Genomic DNA, 16,703 nt, shown 5'->3' with positions numbered 1-16,703 from the left:
GGACACTTGAGCACCATATCCAGTGAATTGTCTTTAAACAAATATCTGTTGGTCACTTATACAGTGTTAATGAAGCTGCTTAAAAGACCAGGTAGTCAGGTTAGGACCAAGATTACTGCTAGTTACGAACTAGCGATGTGGGTATATCTGGGACCAAGGGAAGTAGAATGAGGGAAAATAAATGCTCCTCTGTGACCAATGACCATTTTGCTTGTAGTCCAGGTCCACATGTCCACTACCATTCTAACCCATTAGAAGTAACCTCAGGTATTTGTTACCTTGCAAGACCTGCAAAATCCTTATTGTAGTCTTATATACAGACATAGAAGACATCCGTAAGAAGGGTGACAAGAAACAATGTGCTGCTACTGATACACAATAGTATTCTTAATGTTCATGCCAATACATTATGTGAATATGTACCTAGCTTTGAAATACTGAAAACCAACCAAAGACCTGATAAGTGCCTCATTAACTCATAAATGAATAATTTTGAGAAAAGGGTTTGAGAATCCACATGGATGTAATGAAGAGGCAATAATACCATGAGAAGCTTCCCCAATAAGTACCAGGGGCTGCTGATATTACGGTTGTAGGGCGAATTAGGTTGCCTACAGAAGTTATAAACTGTGAACTCCACAGAGAAGTCATCTTTGGCTAAATAAATGTCCAAGTGTTAAGTTGAATAAGGGCAGCACATTTGAGTTGGTGATGCTAAACACATGCTGAATAAGATTTAGCCTTGTCTTATGGCGTTTCTGCTAGAAAAATCCCAACTTGGCGATATTAACTTCAGAAAGAAATCTTGTCTCATAATGGAATGTATACAAGACAAAACCGAATGTGGAGATATTGGCTCCAAAAAGAAGTCTCATACATGCTCTGAATGTGAGAAGAGCTTTAGTCGTCGATCCAGTCTCAGTCAGCATGAGAAAACTCACACTGGGGAAAAACTTCATCAGTACTCTGAATGCTTGAAATGCTTCACTCGCAAACAACATCTTACTCGACATGTGAGAACTCACACTGGGGAAAAACCTCATAAGTGCTCTGAATGCCACAAAGGTTTTCTAAGTAAATTCAGCCTTACTCGGCATGAGAGAATACATACTGGAGAAAAACCTTTTCAGTGCTCTGAATGTCAGAGAAGCTTCAATTGTAAAACCCTTCTCGGTCAACATGAGAGAATTCACACTGGAGAGAAACCTTATCAGTGCTCTGAATGCCTAAATAGTTACCAATGTAAAGCAGATCTCACTCTACATGAGAGAACGCATACTGGGCAAAAACCTTATAAGTGCACTGAACGCCAGAAAACCTTCAGTCGGAAAAAAGTTCTACGCCGGCATGAGTTAACCCATACTGTGCAGAAATCCCATCAGTGCTCTGAATGCCCAAAAAACTTTAGTCGTAAATACCTTCTCACTCAACAAGAAAGAACCCACACCGGGGAAAACCCATATCACTGCTCTGTATGCCAGAAAAGCTATTGGCTGAAAACTGGTTTTATTTTCCATGAGAGAACTCACACTGGGGAGAACCCATATGAGTGCTGTGAATGTCACAAAAACTTTAGTGAAAGAGCTAGTCTCACTCACCATGAACAAACCCATACTGGGCAAAAACCTTATCAGTGCTCTGAATGCCTTAAAATGTTCAGTTATAAAACCAGTCTAACTTTACATGAGAGAACTCACCCTGGGGAAAAAACTCATCAGTGCCTTGAGTGCCAGAAAAGCTTCAGTCATAAACTCGGTCTAGCTTTACATGAGAGAACTCACACTGGGTAAAAACCTCATCAGTGCCTTGAATGCCAGAAAACCTTCAGTCATAAACTCAGTCTAACTTTACATGAGAGAACTCACACTGGTGAAAAACCTCATCAGTGCCTTTAGTGCCAGAGAAGCTTCAGTGTGAAAAGTCACCTTACTGTTCATGAGAGAACACACAATGGGGGAAAAACCTCTTCAGTTCTCTGAATTCCAGAGAAGCTTTAGTTATAAAATAATTCTCCCTCCACATGTAAAAGCCCATACTAGCTAAAAAAAAGTATGAGTATTATGAAGGCATGTAAAGATTCATTTGGAAGATCCATGTTCTAAAGGAAAAGTGTTAATTAGTGTTCTGGATGCCAGAAAAGCTTTATTCATAAAATTAATTTCAGTGAAATTCAAGAACGCGTCCTATGCCAAATCCTTATCACTGATCTGAATGTCAGGAACACGAGTTGTAAAATGAATGCCTTTCAACATGAGAGAACCCCCACTGAGTAAAAAACCTTAAATATATACCCTTTGCCAGAAGCACTTGTCATATCCATTGCAGTGGTTGTAAACCACTTAAACTAAGAGCAAAACTGGTTTACTACCAATCTCAAAAAGTTGACGCTGATAATTGCTCAAATAGGTCTTTGGGTCTACCGGGCACAGTTCACATCCCCTCTTCTAAGGTTCATGGGTTACCTTTGCAACAGCTTTGAGAATGACTTAATGTTTTCCTTTCTTCTTTTAAACATATCTTTATTGCACATTTTATAGCTTACGTTTAAACGTACCTCTCCAAGTGGACAGTCCATTCTTAAGGTTAATTCATGTCACGTCTTATACACTGATCAAACATTTATACATATATTCCTATCTTTCCCACGTAGGAGACACCTGTGGAAAAATTTACCCAACTGACCCCCTATTCCCACATCTCATAGAGAATAGAACGATGCTCTACTATCCCTCTTCAAGTGTAGCCACCCACCCGACAGAGGTGCCCACATTAGACGAGCGAGCCATTGTTGGACCGATGGTCCGGAGAGATCTTGCCATGCTGTAGCCAAGCTTAGCCGAAAATCTGTCATTACAATAAACACAAATGCCTGTGCCTGGCTAGGGATTGATTCATTACTAATCCCCAGTAATATAAGTTACGGGCTCTGTACTATACTTAATCTTAGCCCTCCCTCCAGGAACTCAGTAATGTCCCCAATGAGGCCACCTTGGGCTGGGCAGGTTGCAAACAGCGTATTAAATGTGCCCCGTGTGAATGGCATCGGGAACAGTGCTTGTTTCTGGTTCCACCCCATTTAGCTATTTTCCCCTGAGTGTAGTACAACTTGTAATAGGTTTTAAAATGCTGTACTTGCAGAAATGCAGACATTAAGATGGTCTGTGCCAGATTTCAGATAACCTTTGGTCTTTCCAGTGAATTTCTAGTGTTTTAAAAATTAACTTAAAGTAATATTGTATTACCATATGTAAAGCCAACCCCCCATGTGGCCAATCTCCCCGAGCCTCATACGACTCCATCACCTAGGGCATTGTTTTTTAAAGGAGAAAGGGGCCATGGGGCCCCCTCCCCGAACTAATATAGGCCCTGTGGAGACCACACCTGTGGCCAAAATGTAGAACAGAAGGGGAGAGGGACCATGGGGCCTCTCCCTGAGCCTTAAGAAGACTACTGCCTTTTATTCCCCGAGAATCATGCAAAACACTAGTAACTGCGCTGGCCTTGTCCAGGTTGGATTACGTCAATGCCTTGTATGCTGGGATACAAATCCGACAAAACTACAGTGTCTACAGAACACAGCAGCTATGTTAGTGCTGGACATCCCCAGATCTGAACCGGTTGCCCAGAGACTAAGAGCCCTCCACTGGCTACCAATGGAGAAAAGGATAAGGTTTAAGTCAGTTTGCCTAGCCTATAAGGCCCTCCACGGTGTAGGACCACACTTTTTAAATCTCATCTGAAACGGTATGAGCCAGCCAGGAGCCTGAGATCTGGTCAGGCAACATTGATTCAGGTCCCGAAATTCAAGCAGGTCAGGTGGGGGGGGGAGAAGCTTCCTGTTGCAGACTTCCAAGACCTGGAACCTTTTTCCTATTACAATAAAAAATAGCCCCTTGCTACTATTATTCAGGAAAGCTGTAAAAGCCTGGCTTTTTACCTCCAAGTTAGAGCATTATATCATCGGCAGTTCTGTTTTTCTACATCGACTTAGTGCCAAGATGCCCTTGGGCATTCGTGTGCTCTACAAATTTTCAAATCAATCAATCAATTAAGGCCCTGGAGACCCCAACACCCAGGGCTATGTTTTTTTTTTAAGGGGGGGGACCACTGTTCGTGCCTTATTAGGCCATGGGGACCCCAGGACCCCTTGTATTTGAAAGGGGAGTAGGTCTACATGGCCTGCCTCCCTGAGCCACAGTCTCCCCTGGGGACCCCATCCCCCAGGGCTGTGTGTATATATATATATATATATATCAACCATCCCCGGCATTTGATTCAGAGCATTCCACTGGGTGAACTGCTAAGATTAAAACGAATGTGCAGTTCACTGGAGTACTTTGATAGCTGTGCCACAGAAATGATGGTTAGGTTAAAAAAATCGGGGATATTCAGATGATATTCTCTCCAGAGCCATGGCAAGGGCTGGGGAACGATCACGTGACTCATTAAGTTTAAAAACAGCAGAGGTCGCGGATAAGAAAAAGACCCCTCGCCTAATAACCACTTTCAGTAGGCAAGAAAGGAAAATTAAGGCTATAATACGTAAAAATTGGCCTATAGTACTCACGGATGGGGTACTATCCAGCAGGATAGATGAGTCACCCACCATCACATTCAGGAGGGCTAAATCAATGCGGGATGATTTGGTCAGGTCGAGCCCAGAAATTAAAATTGCAGGGACATGGTTAACACAAAGAACAGGTTTTTTTAAATGTTCCTCATGCAGGGCCTGCAAATTCGGTATAAATACAACCTACTATACAACACCTTTCTCTGACACACGCATGGCTATTAAGGGTAGTTATGGGTGCCGCACTGAATTTGCTGTATATGTTCTGGCGTGTACCTGTGGGCTGCGATATGTTGGCAGCACCAAATTGAACCATACTTGAGTTAGACAGTAAAAGTCCCAATGGATTGAATAATACTGAAGATCTACACTGTCTTTTATAACCCTGTGAGTTGTAGCTAGATATGTAAAATAGATGTTTTGTAAACTGCAAATAAGTGTATATAATATAACAGCACATAGCTCCATAATATTAAGGTTTTTTATGTATAAAGATCTGATGTAAATTGATTGGAAATGAAATGAAAAAAAGACCTCCAAAAGTAGCAAAAGAAATTTATAATTGTTGTATTGTATTTTATGTTTTTGTTTTACATTTTAATTTTGTTTAGCACTTTGAGCACTTTATAGAACTTTTTGAGGTACTCTAGCTGGTCTATAGTTAAGCTTAAACTTTAGATTTTACATGAATTTTTGCAAATTTACAGTATTTTTACTCTGGACCTCTAATAGGCATAAGATAGGGACTAACATCGACAAAGGTGAACGGATAATATTGCACATAGTATGGTACATAGATTCATTGAATATTATTTGTGATGAATGACTGTACATATAGGATTTATCTATAGTTTTTTAGGGCTCGTCCCTTTCTATTTCGCAGAAATAGATCAGGGGTGGGCCCTCATGTCGCTGATCTGCTTCTTTCCCCAAAGGCTAATCCAGGCAGCTGATTGGCTGTCCTCAAGGAGGATTCCCAACAGTGCACGAGCTCGTGGACGAGCTTTCCTTGATCCTTCTCCCTGCCAGCAGCATTTGGCACTTCAAAGGCTTTGCAGCCCCGCCCCCTGCTTCATGAGCCATCTGTCCCCGGCTAAAGGCTTCCCCGGCTAAAGGCTTCCGCTGCCCCGACTCTGCTCCCCCCAGTGCTTGTTTTATATGGAGATTGCTGCCACTAACACTTAGCGCTCCCAGGGGGTCCCTTGATCACTGACGTGACACCTCATTAGGCCACAAAGGAGCATCTCTGCCCCGCATGGTTTGCTTCCCATGTACATCCCCGCACTGTTTCCGTATGCATGCGCCATCCCTCCCTTCCTTGTTTAATACAGTTAGCGTTCAAGATGTAGTCGGATGCAACTCAAGGGACTGATTACTCAAAAAACACAATATGTAGACACACGCCTCGTTCGAGCTGCGCAGAAGATGCATTTGGGGCACACCAGTAGGTGGGGGGGGGGGAAGCACTGACACGGACACCAACTTAGTGTGATAAAGGCCGCTTTATTTGGAATCAGGTGCACCTACATAAAACACCCGCCTGGCCTGTGCCGAACAAAACTAAAGCTTGCTAAATAGCAACTGCCTAACGCCCCCCCCCCCCCACCCCACCCCTAAATGTATCCCCAACAATGCAACAAAGTGTCCACATCCGCTCATCAACCTAGCCCCAACTGCAATGACCTCATTGACCTTCCTGACCTCCGCTTCCCCATCTGTCCATACAGACCCAGGCCTCCTGTGCTTACCCCCCTTTCCTTAGGAAAACATGCCACCCATTCCAGCACCTGTTCCAGCGACAACACAACTCCTGACCCTCACCTCAGATGCACCATCAACCAAGAAAGCCCCTCAATCCCCTGGACCACCCTGAAACCCCCCCCCCCTCCCACCCCACGGGAAACAGGGAGGGAGGGCGGGACAACGATCTAAATTCACCCTCCGGCTGCCGTGTCTCTGCACCTGAAATGGTGTCTGACCCCACAAAATGTCCGGTTTTAACCAAAACCGCCCAAGGTGACCAGAAAGGAGCCCAACCAGCCCAAAACCGCCCAATGCTACTAAACTACGGGAGCCCTCGGTGCTCACCTTCCCCCCCCCTTGCTGCCCCAAATTCCCCCGGGTGGGCGCCTCCCGCTGGTCGGCTGCCCCCCCAAATCCCCATTGGGGCACACCAGTAGGTGGGGGGGGGGAAGCACTGACACGGACACCAACTTACTGTGATAAAGGCCGCTTTATTTGGAATCAGGTGCACCTACATAAAACACCCGCCTGGCCTGTGCCGAACAAAACTAAAGCTCGCTAAATAGCAACTGCCTAACGCCCCCCTCCCCCACCCCCACCCCTAAATGTATCCCCAACAATGCAATAAAGTGTCCACATCCGCTCATCAACCTACCCCCAACTGCAATGACCTCATTGACCTTCCTGACCTCCGCTTCCCCATCTGTCCATACAGACCCAGGCCTCCTGTGCTTACCCCCCTTTCCTTAGGAAAACATGCCACTCGGAAGCCGATTCGACTTCCGACCCCCCCCTTAGGACTCCTGCCTCCTGGAATACCTGAGCACCCCCAAAGCCCCGTCCAGCGCCTCCTTCAACTGTACAATATACAGTTCCATGCCATACCTGGAGAGGTGGACCCCATCCTCCCTGAAAAAATACACCGCCCCATAGCGTAACTCCGGATGAACCACTCTCCCCACCCCTTCACGTGCACAGAAATCCCCCATCACACGGTTAATCTTCCTCCGTGCCCTGTCAATCGCCCCGGGGCGCTCAGCTCCCCTCCACACCCGCCTGGGAATCAGCTCGGACCAGATCACATGACACCCCGCCCACTGCTTCTTGACCTCCCTGAGGTCCCTCTTCATTTGTTTAACCAAAGCCAACCCTTTGCACTGCACAAGGTCGTTCTCCCCCAAATGAATCATAACCACATCCGGACACACACCCCCCCCGAACCACTGTATTCAACAAAGGCAACAATTCATGCCAACGCATGCCCCCTTTTCCCCTCCAATGACAACGATATAGTCCTCCATCCAATCCCAAATTGAGTGCATGATGCTTTTCCCACTCCGCCTGTTCGGCCCGCTTGACAAATGAGTGTCCCACCAAATACAAATTCAACACAGCCACCTCTGGCCCCGCCACAGCACCTGCAAAGAGACATATATCAGAATTCGGAATTACAGTAACGACAACCCCTCAACCTCACGCAGCCTCACATACGTCCGGTAGCAGTCCGACTTCCACCGTCCCAGCCTCTGTATTTCCTCCTTCCCCCAACCTCTACGCGCCGCCTCTGTCGCCGCACCAATCCTGAAGGAGTGAGTCCCAAAAGCTAAGGGGTCCTCACCCAAGCCCCGCAGGGCACGCCGCAGCACCCACAAAGCCTGCGCCGCCGTCACTCCGCCCCCACCGCCCCGGCCAAACACCTCCCCCACTCCCTCCATCCAGACAGCCACCAACTTCCTACCCCACGCTGCGGGACACACTCCCTCCCGCACCCCCGGGCCCAGGACCACCCAAGTTCCAACCCCCCTCTGATCAGTCTTCGAACGCCGCAGCCGCACCGCCACCTCACGCAACCGCAAGTCCACATCCTCCCACAACACGCCTGGCACCCCCTTCGTACCCAAAAGCTCAGACACTCGAAACGCTCCATAGAACAGCCAAGACATCAAGGTCGCGAATCGCACCGTCTCACCTTCATCCCTGCACACCACTGCCAGCGCGCCAATGATGGCTTCCAACAAGGCCACCGTGATCGGACGCCTCAACCGCGCCGCCGCGCCCCTCTCCCTCGCCCACCCCTCCAGCAGCCGGGACCCCAACTCCCCCGCCGACGGAGAGAAACCCCACCACAACTTCCCCATGAATGCCACCGCCGACAACTTGCCCGCAATAGTGACCCGCGACAATCCCTTGTCCATGAGCGCCAGCATAAACCGCACCACCTGTTCCTCACGCTGCCACCGGTCCCCTTGCCTTACCGCGCCAGACCTGATGAATTCCTCCTACGCCTGTTCGTATGACCTCCACGTGGATGCTGCAACGGACCTCCTCACCAGCTGAACGACCCGGGCTCGCCCACCGACCACATCGCTCTCGGCACCTGCGTCCTGACCTCGTCCGCCGCCGTGGCTAGCCCATGGAACCTCTCCCACTGGGAACGAGACAAAGCATCCGCAATGTCATTGTCCACCCCCGGGACGTGGCGCGCCTGAAACAGGATATCGTTCTCTAAGCAGTGCAGCACAAAAACCCTCATCAACTTCAACACTTGCGGGTCCCTGGCTGACTGCCTATTCACCACCTGCACCACTGCCATGTTGTCCACCCGAAACAACACGCGCTTGTGAGCTAGCTCCCCGGCCCAAACCGTGACCGCCACCACCAACGGGAACAACTCAAAAAACGCTATGCTCCGGCCCCCCGCCTGCCAATACGCCGGCTACTGTTCTGCGCACCATCTTCCGTCCCAGTACAAACCGAAGCCGCCTACGCCCGCCGCATCCGAATACATGGTGACATCCCACTCCCAATCCTCCGCCGGCGCCATGGGCACTCCGTTGAACCGCTCCAAAAACGCCCGCCACATGCGCAGATCCTCCTTCATTCCCGCCGACAGCCGCACGTGGTGGTGCGGCAACGCCAACCCGGACAACGCCACTCCCAGCCGCCGGCAGAAAGTTCGAATCGCCCGCACCACTCTACAAGCAAAATTCAAGTTTCCCAACAACACCTGCACCTCCCGCACGAAAACCTTCCTTTTAGCCAGCATGTCCGCCACCAGCCCCAGCATGGCCGATTTCTTATCGTCCGGTAGGCGTGCTTCCATGGCGACCGAGTCGAGCTCGATACCGAGAAAGGACAACACCGTACTGGGACCGTATGTCTTCTCTGGCGCGAGGGGAACACCAAAATCCCCCATCAACCCGGCCAAACCGTCCAGCAGCCGCTGGCAGTCCGTCGTACCGGGCCGTCCCACCAGGAAAAAATCATCCAGGTAGTGTGTCACTGACTCCGAGCCTGTGCGCCTGGAAAAGACCCACTGCAGGAAGGAACTGAATCGCTCAAAGAGCGAGCAGGAGCTGGAACACCCCATCGGCAGCGCCTTATCCACAAAGATGAGGCCCTCAAACTGAATCCCCAGCAGCTGGTGATCTGCCGGGTGCACCGGAAGGAGCCGGAAAGCCGACTTGACATCGCATTTCGCCATCAATGCACCCCTCCCTGCTGCCGTAACCAGCCTCCGCGCCACGTCAACCGACGAGTAGGTTACCGACGCCAGGTCCGCCGCGATGTAGGCATTGACCGACTCCCCCTCCGGCCATGACAGATGTTGTATCAACCGGAACTGCCCCTCCTCCTTCTTGGGCACCACCCCAATGGGGGAGATGATCAAGTCAGGCATCGGCGGCTCCGAAAATGGGCCCGCCATCCTCCCTTCTCTGACCTCCTTGAACAACTTCTCCCGCACGATACCTTTGTGCGTGTTCACCGACTTCAGATTGTCCGCCCAGCAAGCAATCCGGGGGCCCTCATAGCCCAGTCGAAACCCTTCCCGAAAACCGCTACGCAGCACCTCTGCATCCTCCGCCCGCGGATATGACGCCAACCAGGGCTCCATCCGATCCAACCTAACCGGCGTACGAGCCTTTGCCCATAGCGCCTGCTCCCCCCCCCTGACACTACCCCTCCCTCCCCCCTGCCCCCGCCCTGGGCGCCTCCATGCCCGGGCTGCTGGCCCGGCGGGCCCCCGGGCCCCCAACACCGCAGCGCTGGGTGCCGCCTTCCGTATGTCGAGCACTCATGCCTAAAACGGCACGCCGCCCGTCCGCACGAACCTCTATTGAAGTCCCAACAGGCCCCGACCGCGGCTTGACTGGTGGACTCTCCCCGCCCCACCCCCCCTCGGGTGGGGCGCGCGGCAAAGGGGGGCGGCCCGAGCGGCAAACCGCTGGCCGTATAGACGGTGTGGCCAAACTTGGCCCCGCCCATCGTCTGCTGGTACAGGTCCGCATCCAGCTCTCCCCACACCGCCTCCGGGTCCGCGGCCATGCGCACCCGGAACTCCTTGTCATAGTGCGACCACGCGAAACCTCCGTATGTCACCTGCGCCCTCCGCACCACATCCATGTATTTAAAGAGCGCCACCGAGCGGTCAGGGAACTTCTCGCAGTACACACTCGCGTAAATAAGAAACGCGGCTGACCAGTTGTCCAGCGTCAACGGCACTTTCGGGCGCCTGGCCAACTCCTGCTCCTCCTCCTTTGACCCTTCCTTGGACGTCAACTCCCTGTGGAGAAGCTTCAATATGTCTATATACTCGCCCTTCCATATCTTCTCCTTCGTCGCCAACGACAGGTGCGCGCCCAGCGGCTTCGACAGCCCCATGTACGGTAACTTACGCACCGGCACCACGCAGCTCTCCTTCCCCCCAGTGGTCGCGCTTTTACCGGCGATCGCCTCCGACCCCGCCTGCGCGCCTGCCGCCGCGTCTGCCGCACCGTCCGTGCCCACTCCCGCGTCCTGCACGTACCGCCCCCGCACCAGCCGCCAGCCGTCCTCCCCTTCTCCCCCCGTCCCCACCGAGACCTGCACACAGCGCCGTTTGCCACTCCCCGCTCCGTCACCCGCCTTACCTGGCGTCAAGGTCGGCGTCCTTTCCGGATCCCGCCGCCTAACCAGTGAAGCTGGGGGGGCCGTCACTCTAGGCACTTCCTGCCTCGCCGGCACCTGGAAAGCACTGCGAACAACATTACTCTGCCCCCCATCCCCCAGAATCTCCCCCTCCTCTGCTGACTCACCATTCTCTACCTCCACACATTCCCGGGCCCCCCCTGGGGGATCCACCCGGCTCAAACCCGCACTGTCCCGACACCTCCTCATCAATTCACCCAAATCCACACTCCCACGCCTTCCACTCGCACACGCATCCGTCACATCAGTAAATGCTTCCATTCTCATTCCCCTGCCCCCGGCGGCCGTAACAACCCTTCGGGGAGGGGTCGGCGGAGAAGGCTCCTGCCGCCTGCTACCGCGCTCCAGTGTTAGGTCCCTCGTGGGAGCTCGACCGCCCGCACAAGACAGAGCCGGCCCATCCTCTCGGTGGTGTGGAGCCGCATGCTGCTCACCCGAGCGCCTCGCAAACAGCTCCTGCCAAGGAAAAAAGGTGGAGTCCAGCATACCGGGGTGAAAACTACCACCTTCCCCTCCCCACGGAGCCCCCTGGCCCCCCACTCCCCCACCCCACTGGCGCCCCCCGCCCCCACCCCGCCGAGTGACCGCCGCGACGGGAAGGGACCCCTCCGCCCCCCATGCCCCAACCACCCTCCATTTCCCATCCCCCCGGACCCCCCCACTCGCCCGCCCCCCAACCAGGCCCCGCTCCTCCCCTGTGCCCCCCCAGACCCCCACCGCGCCAAACCCGCCACCGGCACCCCCGCCCGTGCTCCCCGCCCCCCAGGCCCCCCCCACCCCGCCGCCCCCCCACCGCGCTCTCCCTCGCCCCCACCCCACCTGCTCGTCACGCCACCCCTAGCCCCCCCCCCCTGACCCCCCCTGTCCCCGCAGCCCTCCCCCCGGTGTTGGAACCCCACTCGGCCCCCCAAGGCCCCCACCCTCCTCCGACGAGCTCCAATCCAGCTCCGTGTCCGCCCCCCCACACCCCCTCCCTTCCCCCCCCCACCCAACTCCTCCACATCGGTCTCCTCAATTAACAGGGGTGATCCACCCCCCCCGCCTCCCCCTCCCGCCCTGCCTGCACAACGCTCTGCCCATCGTGGGGCCTCCCCCCCTGGTCAGTCCCCCCCCCTGGTCCCTCCGCGCCACCTGCTGCCCCCCGCGGACCCCCAGTCTCCTCAACAACCGGCCCGGCCTGCTCCTCGTGGCCTGCCCCCCCTCCCTGCCCTCCCACCTCCTGCCTCGCGTCCCGCTCCTCCCCACCACACTCCTTCCCTCCCGCCCCTCTACAAACGCCAGCGCCTCCTTCGCGCCACGCTTCTTCGCCTTCGCCCACCCTCTCTTCGCCTCCGGCCGCATGATATCCAGACGGCCAGCCTCCTCTAAGAGCCTCAACGCCTCCGCAACTCTGGGATCCCGTTCCGCCGCCATCTCGATCCCCGCAGCTCAGCACCCAATAACCGCGCCTCACACGACCTCCGCTCACGCCGCCTGACACCCGCCGCCACACAGCGAACGAAACGACAACGATCTAAATTCACCCTCCGGCTGCCGTGTCACTGCACCTGAAATGGTGCCTGACCCCACAAAATGTCCGGTTTTAACCAAAACCGCCCAAGGTGACCAGAAAGGAGCCCAACCAGCCCAAAACCGCCCAATGCTACTAAACTACGGGAGCCCTCGGTGCTCACCTCCCCCCCCCCCCCTTGCTGCCCCAAATTCCCCGGGTGGGCGCCTCCCGCTGGTCGGCTGCCCCCCCAAATCCCCATTCACCGTGCACTGTTTTCTAAACAAACAAATAACAAACGTGTGTCCAGTACAGTATGAAAGAAAGGTCAAGCGATTGGCTACTTTTAGTGAACTTAAGTTGAAATATGAAGGAGGCAACGCATATGACAATAATTCAATGGGTTAAAAATAAATAGGCAGTTCATCAGAGGTAAAGACGGGAGGAGCTCTTCGGGAACTTCGAACTGAGCATCTATTTGATTAGAGCCGAGGAGAAATCACACGCTGCCTGCTCGCGCGGCTGCCCGCGTCACCTCTCTGCTCTCTTCTTCCTCACCCTGCCGACTGCCCAACTTAAATAAAGCAAAGACAATGTCACTAGCTGGCTGCTGGAACTGAAACCCTCCAAGCCACCTCACAATGGGGACTTTTGATGTGTCCTGCCTGCTCCTCTTCTTTGTTTGCTTCAACCCTGCAAATTTACTACAGGTTGACCCGTGCAAGCAGCTGTGTCAGTGCTCCGGACGACATCTGATGTGCCAGTGGCAAGTGGCGGGCTCCTCGCTGCCTGGCAATAAGACGGAAATCCCCCTTGAAATGTGAGTATTAACTTGTCGTCTCTGTCACACCGGCGCGCGGCCAGGAACCCAAACAATTCCGGGTACTTGGTGTGAGGGTTGCTTCAGAAACTGCTGGACTTCAGAAAAGTTTGTCCTATCTTTCCCAAACAGCATAATGAAGTTCCCCAAAACACTCTGTGCCAGGTCGTTCTGACTAGATCTATTTGCAGGTGTTTTATTGCGCGTACAAATGCACTGCGGCGCCGTCACCGTGGGTATGACGTCACGTGTGTCCCTCTTCTAATGTGAAACACTTTTAATGAAGACCGTGCTTCTACTGCACGCCACGTTATACTGTTTTGACTGCACCTCTGAATGTTTCTGATAAAATAAGGTCAGCGACGTAAGAAGCATATAATAGGCCTGTGTACAGTACACTGTGTGAGGAACTCTCGTTAAGTACGGGTCAGCTGATACAGTCGTTCTCGTTATGTACTGAGGAATGGTGTAAGTGATTGTTCGGGTTCCAGATGAAGGTACCTTGGACAGGCGTAATTACGAACGTATTCATTTAATATGCATGCAACTGTGAGACAGGAAGAGAAAATAAAGTTACATCCTGTTTCCAGTTGTTTATTATATTGGTATGGGTTAATCGACGGTGCTAAAGCAAAGGGGCATATCGCGTGGTTAAACATGTGGATTTGGAGTGTGCAATGTACAGATACGGGGTATGTTGTCGACTTTGTTAAAAGATCTGTCAACCCTGGAAATTGGAGAATCCTGGGGCCTCATTTATGAAAGCCTTGCGCCACCGGTGCGTCACTTTTTCCCATGTTAAAAGTGACGCACCGGCGGCGCAAGGCCTTCATAAATAAGGCCCCTGGCTTCTCTTGGTAAAAATGGTGAGATGGAAAGAAAAGCGGGCGCAAGGTGACTCTAAAGAAAGTTTGCGCTGCGAAGTTCTAAGCGCCTCTTGGGGCTCCCAGGAAGCTCACGAAGTGCAGGGGGGCCGATTCAGGTAGACCAAACTTTCACATCTTCTTTCGCAGAATCAGGACAGGAGTACTCTTACACCCGGAAACTGTATTTTGAGAAACCGCCATTCCACCAGAGGCATTTGAGTATTTTTTCATCCATGTAATGGCTGGAACAACTGTGACTCAGTTTGGGATTCCAGGGATAATGTTCTGCTATTTGATTAGGAGGGCACTCATAACGTTCATCCTTCCTGTGCCAGGCACGGTTTCCAGCCCAGTACTTTGGACTTTTTCTTTTGATCCCTCACTGTGACCTTCCGCAGGGATGGAATCGTAGCGCCTGGCTAATTAACATACCTGCTGCCTTGTTTAGTGCTGGAGTCGTAGCGCCTGGCTAATTAGCATACCTGCTGCCTTGTTTAGTGCTGGAATCGTAGCGCCTGGCTAATTAACATACCTGCTGCCTTGTTTAGTGCTGGAGTCGTAGCGCCTGGCTAATTAGCATACCTGCTGCCTTGTTTAGTGCTGGAATCGTAGCGCCTGGCTCATTTGCATACCTGCTGCTTTGTGATATCAGCGTAGCGCTTTACTTGCCTGCAGTGTAGTTTGGTGCCTGATTGGAACTTGCTGCTTGCTCCTGCACATGTGCTTCTGTAGCGCTTATCTGCTGGTGCGCTGTGAGTGGTGTGAGGAGCTTTTGCCCCATTGTGACGGTGCTTCTGTCCACGTTTAGCCTGTTTACTCTGAAACTCACCCTGGTTTCACTTTAGCCTTGCTGCCGCCATTTGCTGATTGTGCCTCGTCCCAGCCCGTAGCTCCACCCCGCTCCCGCCTCCCAGCTGACCCGCCCTCGCTCCGCCCCCCCCCCCACTTTCCATTTATGTTAGTAGGACCTACGCGCAGCGACCGCGCCCAATTCGCGCCGAAGGTGCGCCAAAGGTAAGCCCGTCTACGCCCGTCCGCGCCTGGACCGCGCCCAGTGCCAGGACCCCTGGCCCTCGCATTGCCCAGCCCTCCCGCATTACCTACGATGCCACCACCCTCCTAGCCCTTAACCCCGGCCGCTACCCCAACTGCGTCCAAGCCGCTCCTGGACACACCCATGGACCTTTCTCATGCTACTCCTGCAAATTCACCGGCACCGTCAACAACTCCGCTACGATCACACCACTGATCCCCGACCCCAACCACCTACACTGCATCTTGCTCAACACCCGATCGGTCCACAGGCACGCCATTGACCTATGGAATCTACTAGACACCATCTCTCCGGACGTCGCCTTCCTAACAGAAACATAGATGAACGCCTCCTCCGCCCCAGACATCACCATTGCCATCCCAGAAAATTATAAGATCATACGCAAGGACCGTACCGGCCACACAGGAGGAGGAATCGCTATCGTCCATAAGAAATCCATCCACATCTCAACCAGCTCTGACGTCAATCTCGCCAACTCTGAACACCTTCACTTCCAGATCCACATCGACCCCAAGACCACACTCAGAGGCACCCTCCTTTACAGGCCACCAGGACCCCGCGCACAATTTAGTGAGGACATCACTCCACACGCGCTCCCCTCCAAAGATTACATCCTTCTGGGAGACCTCAATTTTCACATTGAAAAGAACAACGACCGCAACTCCACCACCCTTTTGGACAACCTCGCCAACCTCGGACTTAAACAACTGGTCACTTCCCCCACCCACATCGCAGGTCACACTCTCGATCCTATCTTCCTATCTTCACCTCCAGCAACCATGTCTCCTTCAGCCACACTACGGCTCTCCTCTGGACTGACCACAGCTGCGTTCACTTTACCTACAACAAGCCCAAACCCAACAACCACCCCCAACCAACTCTGCAAAGAAACTGGAACAAAATCACCATCGACCAGATCTCCTCATCGCTTCTTCTAAACCCCCCAGCCCACTCCTCAAACCCCGACCAAGCCGCCACCAACCTCACCCTATGGTTATCCAACAGCGCCGACATCCTAGCACCACTGAAAAAACGACATAGCAAACTTGGCAGCAAGAAGGCCTCATGGTTCAACGATGATCTTAAGAAATCCAAGAAACTCTGCCGCTCCCTTGAGAAGGCCTGGAAAAAAGACCCAACCACCGGCACCAAGGACGCCTTCAAAAACGCCACCCGCATACACCACCAACTGA

General features: G+C 52.8%; 1 protein-coding gene across 1 annotated transcript in view; it reads left to right on the top strand.

The window, feature by feature from the left end:
- Positions 1 to 652: 652 nt before the first annotated feature.
- LOC147737957 (uncharacterized) overlaps positions 653 to 16,703 on the top strand; it is a 168,181-nt gene continuing 152,130 nt past the window's right edge. The window contains 1 exon segment of the mRNA XM_086925004.1: positions 653 to 1,869. Coding sequence (XP_086781130.1) covers positions 750 to 1,869 — 1,120 coding nt within the window. The 5' untranslated portion in view covers positions 653 to 749.

This window comes from Lissotriton vulgaris, chromosome 1_1 (genome assembly GCF_964263255.1).
Source record: "Lissotriton vulgaris chromosome 1_1, aLisVul1.2, whole genome shotgun sequence".
NCBI lineage: Eukaryota > Metazoa > Chordata > Amphibia > Caudata > Salamandridae > Lissotriton > Lissotriton vulgaris.
The sequence above is the reverse complement of the archived record's forward strand: the minus strand, read 5'-3'. Positions and strand labels throughout refer to the sequence as shown.